Source organism: Passer montanus, unplaced genomic scaffold, assembly GCF_014805655.1.
Source record: "Passer montanus isolate IOZ18808 unplaced genomic scaffold, ASM1480565v1 scaffold19, whole genome shotgun sequence".
In the NCBI taxonomy this organism is placed as follows: Eukaryota; Metazoa; Chordata; class Aves; order Passeriformes; family Passeridae; genus Passer; species Passer montanus.
The window spans coordinates 2,970,693-2,985,222 of record NW_024366480.1 but is presented as its reverse complement, the minus strand read 5'-3'; the positions used below and the strand labels follow the sequence as shown (position 1 = coordinate 2,985,222).

At 43.1% G+C, this 14,530-nt stretch overlaps 1 protein-coding gene across 4 annotated transcripts in view; it reads right to left on the bottom strand.

The window, feature by feature from the left end:
* The window catches only part of MATN2 (matrilin 2), a 69,091-nt gene extending 56,742 nt beyond the window's left edge, over window positions 1–12,349 (bottom strand). Inside the window, exons 1-2 of one of the 4 annotated variants that reach the window (XM_039706230.1) lie at window positions 12,135–12,349; window positions 2,077–2,238 (exon numbers count right to left, since the gene is read on the bottom strand). In XM_039706230.1, coding sequence (XP_039562164.1) covers window positions 2,077–2,224 — 148 coding nt within the window. In that variant the 5' untranslated portion in view covers window positions 2,225–2,238; window positions 12,135–12,349. Of the gene's footprint in view, window positions 1–2,076; window positions 2,239–11,539; window positions 11,624–12,134 lie in introns of those variants that run through there. The other 3 variants (XM_039706232.1, XM_039706228.1, XM_039706231.1) reach the window with 3 other exon arrangements.
* Between the last annotated feature and the right edge of the window lie 2,181 nt (window positions 12,350–14,530).

Genomic DNA, 14,530 nt, shown 5'->3' with positions numbered 1-14,530 from the left:
AGCAAGTCTTTACACAACAGCAGCAATTGTCATCACCACCACTACTTCTAATATGCATACTAGATAGAATGTGACAACTTCTAATCCCTGTTAAATTGCTGGAATTCTGGAGTTATTTTATTAAATCTTAAATCTATTACTTGATGTCACTGAGATAATGTTTTGGCCCTGTTCTTTCTCATGGCATTCATGGAACACTCAACTTTCCAGCACAGTGGCACTTTACATATTCTGTTCTTTACAGAGAGGCATGTTTTCACCATGCCACTGTTTCTATACATTGCTGCACGTAAGCAGGTGACCTAATTTCTTGAAACAGAGTGCAAGGCCCAAGAGTCTGACTCCAAACTGCCACGTACTTTTATGGGCTGGCTCAGAGAATGTTCCAAGTTTTTTGCATCATTTAATGTCTTGAAGAGGTTCATTTAGCCAGAACTGTTTGCATCCTGCACATGCCAAACTGAGTAGGGATCCAGTGGTTTCCAAATGCAGGGACCAGAAATCTCTTGGCTTTTGAAAGAAGAAATAAGTAATTTAATCTGTATGTTTTGATTTATACTGAGTGCTAAACCCTTTCATATATTTCTCACTATTTAATTTTGAAAGAGAGGCTATAAAAGGAATTTTTAAAAATCACAGGGAAAATGGCAACTGTGAAATGTTTCACTTTCTCCACATAACACCTTGCCTCTGCACTCATTTTCTGGAGAGATGAGCAATTTATTTATTAAAGTAATAAGTTCACTTAGGGTATTTGCTAGGAATCCTAAAATATTCAGGAAGAGCTCCTATATAATCACATTTTAGAATTTAGGATTTTAGAAAGTTTGAAATTCTTGTTCAGTAAGGTGTGAATGTGGATATTTCTCTTTGTTGTCCTACATCCACGGTTTTTTATGAATCAGATCTCCAGAGCTGTGGTTTTCAGTCTTCAGTAGCAGAACCCCAAGTGTTTCAGGACTGTGTCTATTAGTTTTGGGTAAGATTAGTAAGAAAAGGAAATCTGTTATATTTTGTTTTAATTTGTCCTATTGGAATTGAAAACCAATGTTTTTAAGTTAATAGATTGTGAATGGTACTTTATGTAGTTTTACATCATTTAAAGGATTACATTTTATTTAGACAAAGCATTTCACTGACAAAACTTGCTGCACTCCTCTCTGTCACCCATTCTCCCATATTCTTGCTTTCTTCCCAATGTATCTTCTGCAGGACCTTTCACATTCCTCATGTTCACTTGGGTTAGGTGACCTTTATGGAGTCCACTTACCATCTCCCAGTGGCTGGAGAGAGGTATCTGATGACATCTACAACTGATGGAAATCATTAATCCCTAATGATAGCCTGTATCCAAACCCCATCCCTGCTGTGTTTTCATAACCTGACAATTACTTTAAACAATTAGCAAATGACAGTTATTCTAAGTCACAAACTGTGAGGAAACTAAAAAGTTGACTGTGATACACAAGTGATGACCAACAATAGAGAGATGAACCTTATGTTTTAAAACACGACAGCCCACAAGCTGAAACTGATACACCGTGTCCTAAGATTTTTGGCAAAAGAGGAAAAAACGACCTCATTATAAAAAATTACTCATTATAAATAAATCTGACAAAATAAAGGGATTAGCATCAAGTAATGTAATGACAAGCCTCATTCCAATAGCCACAGATTTCTATTCAATCCTCTTTATGCACATTACACACATGCAGACAGGTAAAACTTCCCAGCATGGTAAAAGGCTCATTTGACAGAACCTCCATGGACCAGCATGTATCTCATCTAAACACTGAAAATAAAGTTGTTTCTTTTTTTTCAAGCCAACAGTCCAGTAGCAAATATTTATTTAATATCACTTACATGAAGAAAATCTGGTACCCCAAAAGTAAATAACTTCTTTCAACAGCTGCTACCTGGTCAACAAACTTTATCACATACCTGCTGGCAAATGGAAATCTCCTTTTTGTTATAGACTAGCTCAGCCAAGGTTTGGCCAGCTGCTTATGCTTTTTATCATTTGTACTTGAGACAGTTTTTGGTAGTGGTGTTTGGGGTATTTTGTGTGCAACTTACCCAGCATAGACTGTGTGTTAACGTCCCTTCTTCGGGTGAAATGTCTTCCGGGGAGATCCTTTGCCATGACAGTGGAAAGCAGAGTGTGTGCAAATAGCAGAAGGAAACATGCAATCATTTTCTTCATCTTCATGAAACAGAGGGACATGCAAGGATGTAACACTGCAAAAGAAGAAAAGGAGATAAGTTCTTTGATTACAATAAAAGATGTGTTCCAACCACATCAGTCACCCAGCAGCATTGCTTCCCTTCCATCACACACAAACATGCAGACACACGGGCAATGAATAATACCTACAACCTCAAGAAATAAGGTTTACACAATAACACAGCAGTTGGCAGTCCCTGTATAGCATTTGTAACTATTGTTAGTTGAAGTCCAAAGTCAACATTGACAACAATTTATAATAATCAAGTATTTTTAAAGCAAGAAAAGGAAGTTTGTTTCACTCAGCCTGTCAGCAGAAACAGGTTTGAGGACACAAATATATTTTTGTTACTCCACTTAGTGCTCCTTTGCCATTTTTTCAGAAGTTTAATGATTCTTGTAGTCTGAGGAATTCTTGCTTCAGAAAATCTTGGATAATTAAAATAGAGAGAAGAAAATATATTTCAGAAACAGCAACTATAAATGTGAACTGGTGACAACTCATGCTTACTTTTCAGAAGACAGTCCATGGTTGCTAACATGAAGATACCAGTGCAAGATTAATCTTGTTTGTAAGAATAGACTCCTGGGGACTGGAAAGGAGCTTGCCATAGGTTCTGGAGCAATTTTAGCATACAGAAGAACAAACTGACAGCCAAAATTCCTACATTAAGAGATGATTCCTGACCAGGAGCCTGTTAATGCATAATGAAAATCCATGGCTAACTCTGCCACAAACAGAAAACTAAGACTGACTGCTAGAGACTCATTTTCTGGCTGTGTTCCCCAGTGGTGGCTTCCTCAGACAGAGGCTCCTTCTACACTCCCCCAAACCTTTATTGTCATGGTTGAGAGCATCCCACAGGAGCTGGATTCAGTCTTGGAGTGGGTGATACAATGAAACTTAGTAAAGAGCTCCCCTAGGTGTGCAAGACATGGATAGAGCTACCCACTTTCATAACAAAGAACTGTTTTAACTGAATCTGAGTGGAACTTCTGGAGCAGTGAAAATTTTAACTGTTATTCTTGGTGAAGTAACTAAGACTTGAAAACAATTTTAACAGGGCCCTAAACCTAACAAGCAGATAAGGAACAGAAGGCACCTAAATGCTTCAGTTCTGAAAGATAATTAATTTTCTTTCCCACCATGAGCTATTCACTGGCAGAAAGGAAAATTCTGAATAAATATTTTCTCTCTAATAAAGATATTTTATTATTTATTTTTCAGTCTTTCCCACATAACTATTGCACATAATGTATTTTTCTGACCATCAATCTATTTTTCCTTGTGTGTATCCTACTTAGCAGCCCCAAATGCAGATACAACATTCTGGTGCATACGCCAAAATGAGTCTTTGCACTCAAAACGCCCCACTTTACTTCAGTGTTCAGTATTATCCAGTAATGGGCAATACATAAATCAAGGACATTTGATCTAGGAAAGAGATGGAAATAGCTGGTGTTTATAAAAATGGCCACAAAATAATTAAATTTCTGGGCATCTGGATGGTATTATTGCTAGAGTTTTTCCAGTGTTCTAGTCAGAAACAGATGAACACTGGAAACAGCACACACCACTGGAAATGGGACTATGTTTTGCTGGAGGCAACTGTTGTTAAATCTGGAGATCACCAGTCCCAGGTATCTTTTTACTCCTCAGAACATCAACACAGACAGGGCTGTGGCAGGGGTCTCCTCTTGCTCAGGCCTGCTCATTCAGCACACGAGGCAAATGGACCTCAAGGACACATGCCAGTTCTGGCACTGATGTTTTAGAAAATCAGAAGCCATGCTGTCAGGGTTAGAGAATAGAGAAATATCCTTGTTGCAAGGCTGTTACAGGAACTAGGTATGAACAGAATGCTCAAGAGGGCTTTCTGGCTCTTAACTACTTATCAGAGGCCTAACTCATTCCTCCTTTCTATTCACCCTGAACAGCTGTGACCATGGCACTAAACTCTAAGAAAAGCCATTTTGGCTGTGGCTGATGGCACGTTAAAGAACCAAGTACAATGTGGCAGAGCCTCCACAAGACATAGCTAAACAACCCAGTAACAGCATGATGCCAAAGGAAATGGTAAATCAGTGTCTCAGGAAGTCCCACCCCAAAATAAACTCTCCTACATTCTGACACTTAACATATTTTATACCTTTGTAGCAATTTTTGATATTTGGTCATAGTTGCAAATTCACTAGACTCACAGTTGTCCATAAGCAACTCCAGAAATAAGGAAAAAAAGTGTTTGTTGTGATTTGAAGTCTTTGAATTCTGTGAGGAAAATGTTTACATAGCATACAAATATATAATTAGCTGACCATATAAACTGAGTTGTCTCCATAATCATTCATTAGCTGTCATTGAATTCTGGAATACATTAAATATTTTCAATTTAGTGTAATTTTTACCAATCCCTTTGAAAAGTAAAGTTGGAGTACTAAAGAAACAGAACCACTGAATAACATTTTGTTCAATAGTACTTTGGATTCAGAAACTTTAGATCCTCAGATCTCAATATCTCAATATCTCTAGTCTGATAATCAGAAAATAAATCTATTAAGAGATCCACCAAAAAGGATCCCACTCTTGCTAAAATAAAATCTACTATGAACACACTCCTACCCTCACAAACAGTGTTCTAAAATACTGTTTCAAACAAAAGCCATAATTAACAGTGAAGAGGTTCAGTTGCCTCATCTTCAAAAAAAAAAAACAAAAAAAAACCAAAAAAACCCCACAACATATAATGTTGCCTCATCTTCAAAAAAAAAAAACAAAAAAAAACCCAAAAAAACCCCACAACATATAAACTAAAATAAAAATGTAAGCAAAATTGCATTCATTTTCAGTGAGAAGGAAAAAAAACAAAAAAAACCCCAAAAAAACCCCACAACATATAATCTAAAATAAAAATGTAAGCAAAACTGCATTCATTTTCAGTGAGAAGGAAAAAAACAAAAAAAACCAAAGCCAAAGGCTGTATATATGATACCATGCACTGATCCAAGCCTGCTGTCACCCCTTCATCCACACTGAAAGCTTCTGTGCTGCTTTCCTGGGGTGATGACAGCCTGGACTTGTGTGCTTTGCTCTAGTTCCAGCTACATATTTGTGTCCACTGCTGCTTTTACATGACCAGTCTGTATTGTGGTTGCATGGCTGCTCCTCATACAGTCCTCCCATGGTTCTCTGTTTATCTTCTGGGCCTTCTGCAAGGTCTCCTGCCTTCACTCTAGAAGCGGGATGGTGTTTACTGCACCACATTTGGTATTTAACACCTCATTTTTCCAGCAGGCTAAGCCCTTCTGCCACAGACCTCTGTATCTTCCCACTGTTGGTTAACCCTTGCTCGACCAGCTGAGAACACATTCCCAAAGTACCAAACTTACAAAGTCATATTTTTGTGGCTAGCTGGTGAATATCTTTTGGGCACTTTGATTCCAGCTGTCAGCACTATACTATTGGGAACCAGCTGCCCATGGCAGACCCAAGACCAAGTCACTGCAAGACAAACATCCTGAACAGCTCAAAAAACCAAAAACAACGACAACAACAACAAACCCAACAATAACAACAACAACAAAAAATACCCAGCAAGAGGAGGCTTGCCAGTCCATGGGGCTTTACCAGGTTGAGCACCAGATTCACCAGCTTTCACTGCTCCACTCCTCTACCCACAGCGAGAGGAAGAAGAGTGAGGCTTTCACAGCAGCCTTGGAGCACTCAGTGCAGCACAGTGCTGTGCTGGACATGTGAAGAAGCTGCTAACAGAGAAGAGACAACTGCTGCTCACAGAGGTACAATCTGGTGAGGGCTGCTGGCCGTATCTGCAGCTGTCTAGAAGAAGTTTGGTATAAAAGAGGAGATTCTCCCAGAAGATGGCAAATAAACAGACAGGCTCTCTGTTCTTTTAAGCTTCCCTCATTCCCTAACTGGCTGCTAGTCAAGAGCTGAATATTGCCATGGTGTGTTCTTATCAATTTTACCTGTACTAGCTTAGCCATATACCCATGCATCAGAGTAATTTTTATGATGCACTGTTATGGAGTTTCATGAACCACAGTGTAGGAATACTAAAAAATAAAACTGATATTTCATCTTTAAAATACCTATTTCCTTTGTTGGACAGCTGTAAAACAATACAAGCCTGTTTCTATGCTTTCAAATATCTTTCCATGGAATTCTCCTTGTAAAGGATTGATGGCTGTTTTGGGCAGAGATATTACTGAATATTCAGTGTCAGTGGTAATAAATCAGTGACCTTCTCCATTGTCTGTTGGAGGTTATTAATATTTGTCCTCTTCGCTGTGATAACTCTTAAATAATATCAAGGGAAAAGAGATGCTCTGTGGCTTATGCCAAAGTCAGTGTCCTCCCACCTCTTACCACACTTCAGGAAAATTTCTTTTAGAGAGAAGCAGAAAACCCCTCCACTGGTCTGAAAGATCACCTCTTTTTCACTCAAGTACCTTAAAGTGTACCTGTCTTTGCTGAGCAGATCATGCTGAAAAACAAATTGGAAAACAAGTAATATATTTCAGCTCATACCTTCTGCTCCTCTGTATGGTCTCCCTCCTTGTCTTGTAGTACAAGTTTCCTTCCAAGGATAAATCAGAAACACAAACTCCACAAATCCCTGCCTCTCTACTGTCTCCAGCTACCAAGCTACCAACAAAACTGGCACAATACACAGAAGGGGAAATACTCAATAGTTACGTGGAACATCAACACCTGCAAATAGTATCTCCTCTCTTGAACCCTGTATAATTTCTTATCATAGACGGGAGAGAAAGAGAAGACAAAAAAGCACCAGAGCAACAGTTATTAGCACTACAGAGGTTGCCTTTGGCTTTTCTCGTTTCACTCATTTACTCTCATTAAGCTTCCAACAGTCCTAACTTCAATGTTTTTAAGTCATAAAGAACACAAGTTCATAGAAGAGAACCATTCTGAAGTTCTTTCAGCATTCCTTATTATCTCCCCATTTTTAAGATAACAGGAAACTGTGATCTGATCGAATCAAAAACTTTCATTGAAGGTAAATGAACTGCAAGCAATCTATGTGAGTCAATAAAATCAGTCTGTTTCTCCAATTTAACAAACATGGTGAGTTACTTGGAAAAATAAATGAGGTCTTATTACATGAAAGCCACAAAATACCTCTTTCTCAATCCCACCATCTCAGAATTAAAAAAAAAGGGCTGCAGGCACTGTAAAGCCCTTTTAACTATCAGTTACAATATATTCCAAAGTTCTTCACTCTCCACAAGTCAGCACACGCATTACTAGTTCACTACTCATTAAAATCACTGTGTAGCATGGGCATCAGGACACAGAGTATTAGTAATTTCCTCTGTCTTTGTGGACCAGTTCCTGACACAGGCATTTTCCAGTTCTAAAAAAGGGCTACAGAGGCCCACAAAGAGTCCAGCATCACAAAACATCATTATAAATCATATATCTATAATGTCCCTAGCCATGCAGGTGTTGTGTGGGGGCAGGTAGCCACAACTGGGAGGGTGATATGTAACACATCAGTGAGAAGAACCATCTTTCCTTCATCATTAGAAAGGAGGACTCTATTGTCACCCTGTTTCACCAAAAGATAGACTGGATTTTCTGTAACTCCTTGCTGCATAAGGAAGGCTTCACTAGGCTTAGCAGCACAGGACAGGTAGACACCCATTCTAAATCGTGACTGTCAACCACATTTCACCAGTAGAGTTAAATCACCAAGAAGAAACGAAGTTTCAGGTGCTGTAAATTTGTAAATTCCTCACATGCTGTTCAATCCTGAAGGCAGGCACTAGGTGCCCATGAACCTGGATGCCCATGAACCCAAACCTGCACCACGTCCTGCAAAGCATCAGAGCAGTACTCACTTGTTAAAACATTTTTTAGCTCCTTTTAAGAGGCTACCTTGGGCCATTTGTGCTGTCAGTAGTATGAGATAAATCTGGGAAACTCATTATCTGAAAGTCAATTAGTAATTCTGGTGTATTCTGAGACAGCCAACCCAATTACAAACAGCTTTCACAGTAGTGCAGCAAGCCACCACAATAACAAAAGGAACTGTTGACTTGGCAACATCAGTCTTGTATCAATCTGAAATAATGAGTGTCCAGACAGTATGAGTAACCTGAATCTGCAGTGGATTTAGGACCAGAAGTTGTGTACTCCAGTGTGTGAAGACTGGGACAAATTCTTTGCATGGGTCCATGAAGCTTCATGCCACAGGTTGTTTTGTGTCTGCAGTGGGACACAATCCCACAATCCTAGCGTGTGATAGCAATGTCTGCTCCAGACATGTCTGCATAGTAGTGGGGACAGGGTGACAACCACAGACTCACAAAGTCTTCCATCTTTGTCTCCTATGCTTCCATAAAGTCCTGCTCATCCAGCACATATCCCTACCCTGGCAGCTAAAAGGATATTCCAGTGCTTTCTGCACTGAGAGATGCCCCTGCCTTGCACAGGAATTGGGCTGTGGCTGAATCCCCACCAGTAGTTATTTATTCCAGCTGCTGCTGAAAAATCCCACAGCGGAGCTGTAACTTGGACTAATAAAATCAAATGTGACAGTGGAGTAAATTAACTTCGATTTTGAAACAGTACAGGGAAGACCCAAAATGCATTACAGAGCAGTTCCTAGAAGGGGAGGTGAATGACATTTGGTAATCAGCCAAATATGCCCACAAACCCAACCCTGTATACGATACCCATGTGCAGAGCACAACCAAAGGTGCTCCAGGATACAGGAGGGCAACCACATTCTGGAAGCTGTCCAAGGAGTGCTGGGGATGGGGAAAGGACAACTTGACTGTCCAAGCACAAAGGCCAGATAAGCACACACATGAATTGATGAGTTCAGACACTGAAATATACAGCATATCAGAAAGAGCAGAGATCAGCATTCAATTTTATTGTCAAGATGTAAATATCACAGTGGGACTTCTACACAACAGACTTTGTTATTTAATGGGCTTAGAGCATATGCACTACATATATAATTTAATTTTATACAGCTCTAATGAAATAAAGAAGACTAAGGGATCTGTTGCTTAATTTAAAGTCATCTGTCTGAATGACATGCAGACTTCCTGATATCACTGTTGTAAAATGAATAACTACTAAATCATATAATGATAGAATTATTTAGGTCAGAAAGGACCTCTGTAAGCCATCAGGTCCAACCTCTGCTCAGAGGTGAAGCTGAGGACCATTTCAGTAAGTTCTCACCACATAAAAGTTAATGGTGGTGCTATAGAACAGTACACCCATAGTATGGCTTACTCTGCATAGTTTCCAGTGGTCAGACACCAAGCTCTAGCAGTGGGAATTCTTATTTTATGACAGCATCAATCTCCATGCCATGATTTTCTTCAGTTGCCACTTGGACAAGAGACCTTTTCATTATCCTGTTCTTTTGAGTAAGACTCATTTGCACTTTCTGGTACTGAATCTCATCTAGACATCAGAGTTTCCACAACATGCCCAGAAAAGGAGCATGGGAAAACTGAGACAATTCACTTTTACCATGCACAGTAGGTATTTAAATGAAAGCATATATTATTTGACATATTATTCACATATAAGCTGCTTAGTTTTGTCTCTGAAGTAGTCACAAGCCACAGCAGACTTAACTGCAAACAGAGAGGTTTGTAGGGAAAAAAGGATACAGAGGTTCTGAAATTTATTTGCAAAGTCACACTGACCCCAGTATCAACGCCACTGTAAACAAATAATTTGGGGATTAAACTCACTCCATTCCAAATACTCTTTGCTCATAATGAAAACACTAATAATGAGTACACTGTACAAAAAGAGCTTGTTAATGATACCCACAATACAATTAAATAGTGCTTACTGTTTTACTTTCCTGTGGAGATGGTTTATAAGTCATGAGAGAGTATTTAGATCTCATTAGCCTTTCCGTAGTTTGCCTGGACTGACTAAAACATCTTTTACCATCACAGCTGGGTCCCTGAGCCCCAGCTCATAAACAGGAGAATGTGCATTCCCTTGTTCATGACAAATCCCAATGAAGTCAATGGAGAGACTCACATAAAGTAATTAGGTGTGAATATTGAGTGCAGGATTAAGGATCTTAACAGCAGCTTTGTGTAACTGAGCACTGCATTTTCTGAAGATATAAAATAAATCAAATTTAATTAGATGAATATCACAGGGATATACATTGCATGAGGAAAAGTTTAGAAAATCTCGTGCTTAAAGCTGAGACATCTACATGAAAAGCGTAATACTCCAAAACTATTTTGTAGATTTTGTAGGATTTAATGGAAAAGCCGTATGTATATTTTATTCAGCTCTTGATTTAAGGAGAATTTTTGAAGGAATGCACTTTGATAGTTTCTTCTGAAGTAGTCAGCTGTTTGACAGAAACACAGCTATAACATGTAACACAACCTTTTCAGACCTCAGGATCACTCACCTTTAGAACAATGGTCCCACAAGCAAACTCAAGCACTTAGGAAGTATTACATAAATCAGCAGGTTGCATTCTTCTCTCTCAGTCAACAATATTCTACAGTTTAGCAGTGATAGAGACCAGTTTAACACAGAAAGAACTGTCTTCTGAAGCAGGAATACATGATCCTTAAAGATGCCGTGATGATTTTTGCCAGATTAATGAGCACCATCTCAGTAGAGTCCCCAGGGTAAGTAGATTACACTCAGCAAACCCCTCACTCCTTCCACCCCAGCAAACGCAGGGCTCTCAGGAAGCTCGGGCAGCCTCTCCTACCCTGCACGTCCCAGAGCCGCCCGCGGGCTGTGCCTGGCACGGGGAGCAGCCCCAGCCCGCGCTGCTGCAGGCTGGTAAAGACACCTGCAGGCTACTCTCGAACGCGTTTCGAAGCAAAGTTCGGTTCCGATGCTACGCTGATCTTACAACACACTGGGGGGTTTCCTTACAGCACTGTTAAATGAGTTACTGCGGCATGCACGGGAGGAGGATTAATTAAGAGTTCGCTCAGACCCACGCAGTCCAAAGGAAAGGGAAACCCTTCTCCTGCGGGCTGCACCACGAGCAGCAAACCGCTCCAGCGGGACCCAGCAAGGGAACATCCAACCCAGCGGCAGACGCGGCCGCGGCCCCTCGCCTCGGCCTCCCGCTCCCCGCCGGGCTCCGCCGCGCCGGGGCCCTGGGGCGGGGTGGCCGCCGGCAGTGCAGAGACCCGGGATGGCAGCGGGACGCGGCGGGGTGCGGTGTCCCCGGGCGGAGCGCCGCGGACCCGCCCGGCGGGCGGGAGAGGCGAGACGAGGCGGGGCAGGGCAGGCGGCAGAGCCGGGCTTACCTGAGGGGTTGGCGGGGCCGCTCCGCTCGGCGCGGCAGCGGCGGCGGCCGGGAGCGAGCGCGGAGCCTCCTCCCCTCGGCGCGGCCCCGGACGGCGCTCCCCCGCCCGCCCCCCGGGAGCAGCCGCCTCCCGCCAGCCCCGTCCCCGGCGGCAGGAGCCCGGCTCAGCTGAGGGGAGGGAAAGCGGGGAGTCCCGCTATGGAGACACCGGCTGCCCTGCCCAGACCTCCAGAGCCGGCGCGGCGCCGGGAGGAGCCGCGGAGAGCCGCGTTCCTCTCTCCTCAGCCGCCTCTGCCGTCAGGGACGCGGTTCTTCACTCCTGCCCCCCTGAGGGGTACGACCTGCCGTCCCACTCCTTCCCGCCTGGCCCGTGTGTGGGACCCGGGCTGTTCTCCCGCTCCCTCACGCCTGCTGGGAGGAAAGAGAGGGAATCGACGGCTCTTGTGGGATACGGGCTGTCGGCCCCAGGCGTTCCCGCCTGGTCCCGGAGGACGCGGGACCCGCTCCCTCCCGCCAGCCGCCTCAGGGACAGGGCTGCCGGCCCCTCTGGGCTCCCGGCCGCGGTGGCCCCGGCCCGGCCCCGCCGCCCCGCGCACCTCGGCCCCGCTGCCGGCTCCTCCCTGCCAGAGCTGTCCCTGCGCTGCGGCGGGCGGCGAGGGGAGCTCCCGCAGCCCCGGGAGCAGCGCTGCTTGGGCCGAGCGGGCTCTCGCGGAGGGGAGAGTGAGGTCCTGCTAGAGAAAAGCGGTGTGGTTTCTGTCTGGCGGCTCAGCGCATCCTTCCCCGGCCAGCGCCGTGCTCCCCGGGCCGCAGCCTTCCAGGGAAGCCGACCAAGGGAAACGCCGGGGAATGGAAATCCCGTTCCCCGAGCGCAGGACCCGCGGGCCAAGGCAAACAGTCCCTGGTGATTCATGCGGTGTCTGCCACCGCGGCGAACCGGTGGGAGCCTCCGTCGGGGAAAGCGCTGAGGAAAGCGTGAAATGAGCTGGCCGAGTAGCAGGGACCGTCGTTTCTTCGCTGACACAGCAGCGGCGCGGTCAGTAGTCCAGGTGGTAAAACTGAGTGTGGGGTTTGTATCAGTATCATGTACGAAGAAGAAAAGATAAAATTTCTGCTTTGTTCCCAAGCAATTGTGATTTCTGTTTCCTGCCAAACAAACAAACAAAAAACCCAGTGAAAGCCATTTAAATTGCAGAGGTGAGCCTGGCTCAGTGTCACTGTCCAACAGGAAAGACAAAAATCGCCAAGGCATGCCAACTGAAGTACATCAGGTGCCAGAGGAGTCCGACAGAGGAGACTTTTACCCCGCAGAGTTGCTGGAATAATGAGTAAGTCTGGCAATCAACAGAGCTACTTCTGTCTGAGTTTTGTAAGGCACAATTAATTTCCTGTGATATGAGTGTACAAAATATAATCTCTAAAAGGAAGCATACAGATAACAAGCAAATCTAAAACTGAAAGAGGTTGGATTCACCTTATCTTTAATTCTGAGCACTGGCTCCTGAGCCTTTCCTGTATTCAGAGAAAAGGGAAAAAATAAAAATGTAACTGAGCACTGATAGACATTATGGCAAACCCAGCAGAGCCAAGTGCAGAACAATTCTCCCATTCTGTTTCTCCTTGTAATGTAGCATAGGACCCAGCCACAGTCCTTATTAATGCTGTGCTGTCTGAAAATACAGAAACTGCACTTCCATTTCCCTGTGCTGTGACTTGAGGCATCACCTGAGTTGCCAGAGGAAGACAAAAGTCAGGAGAAAATGTAGTGACAAGATCATGTGAGAGCCCAGAGTAGCTCTGCTGGCTTTAGCTCTGATTTCTACATGAGAGAGCCCATTACCAGTGCTCTTCCCAGAGGCCCTGTGGCCTGCTGCTGTTGGCAAGCTCAACACATGGAAGGTATCCCAGTGGGAGACTGGAGGAAAGGATGATGGCAGCAAGTCAGCACAAAGCATTTCTTTGTTTCATAAGAGACAGCATAGAAGATATGGGACTTTTATTTGACTTTATTTGACTTTGGTATTTATTTATACCACACCAGAAGTACTGTGTAATCCCCCCATTTCAAAGTCCCAGTCTCTTTGCCACTTGTCCTTTTTCAAATTATGAGCTTCTGTCCTCCACTCCCATTGTGTGACTTTTTGATTTGGGAGAGCCTTTGTTCAGACTGTCAGCATTTGATACAATGGGTAGAGGAAGATTGGAAAATGTTAAGTAAGAAAAAGCTGGAGGCTTCTATCAAGCCATGCTTTGATATGCAAAGAATCAAAAATCTGGCAAAAAAAAAAAAATTCAGGCCATTCTTAAGTTTCATGAAGATTGCTAACTAGATACCTGAGACTTTGAGTCTGTTCCTTTCCTGTCTTCTCTTAGTGCCTGGAAGGATTACTCTCAGTCTGGAAGAAGTGATGTAGGCGCTTCTCAGTTATTACAGACAATCACTTAATACAAAAACCACATTTTGGAAAGTAGGTTTTACATAGTAAGCAGGTGCTTTAAGTAAAACAGCAGTGAATTGATTTTCCTCCTGCTGTTAGAGGACTGTGTCAGACCTTCATAGTAGTTAGACACTTCCTACTAATTTCCAGTCTAAAAGTATTTATGGCCATTTTATCAACATTTCCTAATATCAACATTGTCTTTATCAACATAAAGAACTCATTTTCTTCTCCAAGGCTTGCCTAGGGCATTTAGTGACAGCAATCATTTTCAGCTTTCTCTTTTGTTTCACTCTTTCAAGTTCTTGCTGTGTATGTGGCTCCTAAGAGGGTGTGTGGCAAAACTAAACACGGTACACCATGCAAGCCCTCTCCACTTCTCCTGATGTGGTCAAGGATTTCATTATCATTTTCAGTGGCCACAGCACCACTGAGACTGATGGTCACCTTTGTGTTCAGTTTATATGTGCAGCTGCACCTGTTTGCCAGTGGATTTCTCCTCTCTACTAGATGATCTTGAGGGTCTCTTCCAACCCTGATGATTCAGTGATTCTGTG